Source organism: Calliphora vicina, chromosome 2 (assembly GCF_958450345.1).
Source record: "Calliphora vicina chromosome 2, idCalVici1.1, whole genome shotgun sequence".
Classification (NCBI taxonomy): Eukaryota; Metazoa; Arthropoda; class Insecta; order Diptera; family Calliphoridae; genus Calliphora; species Calliphora vicina.
The window spans coordinates 11,908,796-11,911,202 of record NC_088781.1 but is presented as its reverse complement, the minus strand read 5'-3'; the positions used below and the strand labels follow the sequence as shown (position 1 = coordinate 11,911,202).

General features: G+C 25.6%; 1 protein-coding gene across 14 annotated transcripts in view; it reads right to left on the bottom strand.

The window, feature by feature from the left end:
• Positions 1–2,407, bottom strand: part of Msp300 (Muscle-specific protein 300 kDa) — a 204,422-nt gene that overhangs the window by 68,058 nt on the left and 133,957 nt on the right. The window contains exon 19 of one of the 14 annotated variants that reach the window (XM_065499434.1): positions 204–669. The exons of the other annotated variants lie outside the window; for them this stretch is intronic. Coding sequence (XP_065355506.1) covers positions 559–669 — 111 coding nt within the window. The 3' untranslated portion in view covers positions 204–558. Of the gene's footprint in view, positions 1–203; positions 670–2,407 lie in introns of those variants that run through there. 14 annotated transcript variants of the gene reach the window in all.

Below are 2,407 nucleotides of genomic sequence, written 5' to 3'. Positions count from 1 at the left end.
CTAGTCGTTTGCAATAAAAATAATATGGAAATTGGCCAAAAAAGTTAGGTGAGATAGAACAAATAATTTTTTATAAGACCTAAGCTAAAAATCAATAACAGTTTAAACAAAAAGAATCCTAACAATAAAGATATATCAACCTATATAAAACCTATAAAATTCTTTTATTTGGTCAGGGAGGTGGGACAAATGAAGTTAAAAAGTTATATGTTTAATATGTTTAAAAATTCTTTTATTTTAAAATAAATATATGCACTCACATACATATAGAGAAAATAATAAATAATAATTATATTTTTATATACTAAAATATCTAAGCATTTTGCTGGAACACTTGGAAGAACTGGACAATTGGCAATTTAAACCTTAAACAAATAACTTATGGCGACAATGGGAGTTTTGTCTATAAGTTTTCTCTTTAGGGTCTAATATTTTCAATTTCAATTCAGTAGTATAACCAAACAAATGCTTAGGTGTTTCTTTTACTGCTGTAATAGCGGTGGCTGCTTATTTAAGGACTTAAAGCTAAAAAAAAAATACGAGAGGTGCTCAAAAGGTCTATAATTCTAATACGGATTCATCGGGCGTGCCACGATGTATCATTAACTTAATGCGTTCATTACGGGCGGTTATTTTCGAGTGCAGATTCTTAACACGTTCCCGACATGCCTAAACATATAGAATAAAATAATTCCAAAATATACATGGTAAAGAGGGCACAAATACGATACGATACGAAGACATATGGGAGATAATGGTAGAAGAGTATAAGAGTTGTATGTATAATATAATACAAGCAAATATATAATACGATAATACGATATATGTATAAGTTTTAAACCCAATTATAAACCCCACAAAGAAGAAGGCAATCATTATGTAGAGAGAGACAGAGAGAGAGAGATTTTGTTAAGCATATATAATAACAGGCAATTACGAAGGAATGTGTAAGACAGACAGAGAGAGAGAGAGTAATATAAAGAGTATTAAGTTTAGAACAATAAGGTTTTTAACGATTGTTAGTGTTGTATAAATAATGCACATTGGGTTTAATTTTCAATTAGTAGTTTATTTATGACAGCGATTTAGAGAATAATTTATACCAATACCGTTTTAGCAGAGTAGAGCAACAACACCAGGTTTTTGTTTTTGACATTGGTTTTTTGGATTTATGTTAAATTTTTTTTTTTTTTTAAATATATTTTAAAATATTTGTTTTTTTGTATGATTTTTTTTAGTGAAAATGTTGTAAAAGAAAAAAAAAAGAAAATATTTTTTCGTCAAAAATAAAAACCAAAATTAAAGAACTTAAAAATTAAACCATAAAAATCCCATAAAAAATGAGTATATCAAGGAAAATAATTGTCAAATGAAAATTATAAGATAATAATAAAAACTAAAGTTAATGCAATAAATATTTAAACATAAGAAATACCACAAAACATTTACATATTGCCAAATATTTTGATTTGAATAGTTATTGTTTTGTGGCTTCTTATTTAGGTAATACCAAAATGATAATTATAAATAACCATTAACCATTAACCAAAATAAAGCAGCATGAAATTTTATTATGATTATGATTTAAACATGAGGTGAGTTTGGTTTCAAAACGTGCCCTTGTAAAGTGAAAGTGAATTTGTTGGGTGTTTTTGTGGTGATTTTTTTAACTAACGACTTTAAGGTGACTCAAATAGTTTCAATAAAGGATGGAAAAACTGTAGTATGCAATATTTTCATTAAGGAAAACTGTTAAAAATTTTCTTTAGAACAATTTTTATACATAAAATGTTCTGTAAGGAAAACTGTTGTTATACACAAAAATTTGTTTAAGAAAACACAAATTTATACTCTATAAAACTGTTATACACAAAATTTTCTATAAGAAAAACTGTTATACACACATTATTCTATAAGAAAAACTGTTACACACAAAATTTTCTATAAGAAAAACTGTTATACACAAATTTTTCTGTAGAAAAAACTGTTATACACAGTTATACTCAAATTTTTCTCGAAAAAACCTGTAATACACAAAATTTTCCATAAGAAAAACTATCATATAAAAATTTTTCCATTAGAAAAACTGTTGTACAAAAATTTTTCATAAGAAAACTGTTATACACAAAATTTTCCACAAGAAAAACAGTTATACACACATTTTTCTTTAAGTAAAACTGTTATATACAAAATGTTCTATAAGACAAACAGTTATACGCAAAATGTTCCATAAGAAACTCTGTTATACAAGAATTTTTTCAAAGAAAAACTGTTATACTCAAATTTTTCCATAAGAAAACTATTATACACAAATTTTTCCATAAGAAAAACTGTTATACACAGATTTTTCTCTAAGAGAAACCGTTATATACAATTTTTTTTAAAGAAAAACTGTTATATACAACAA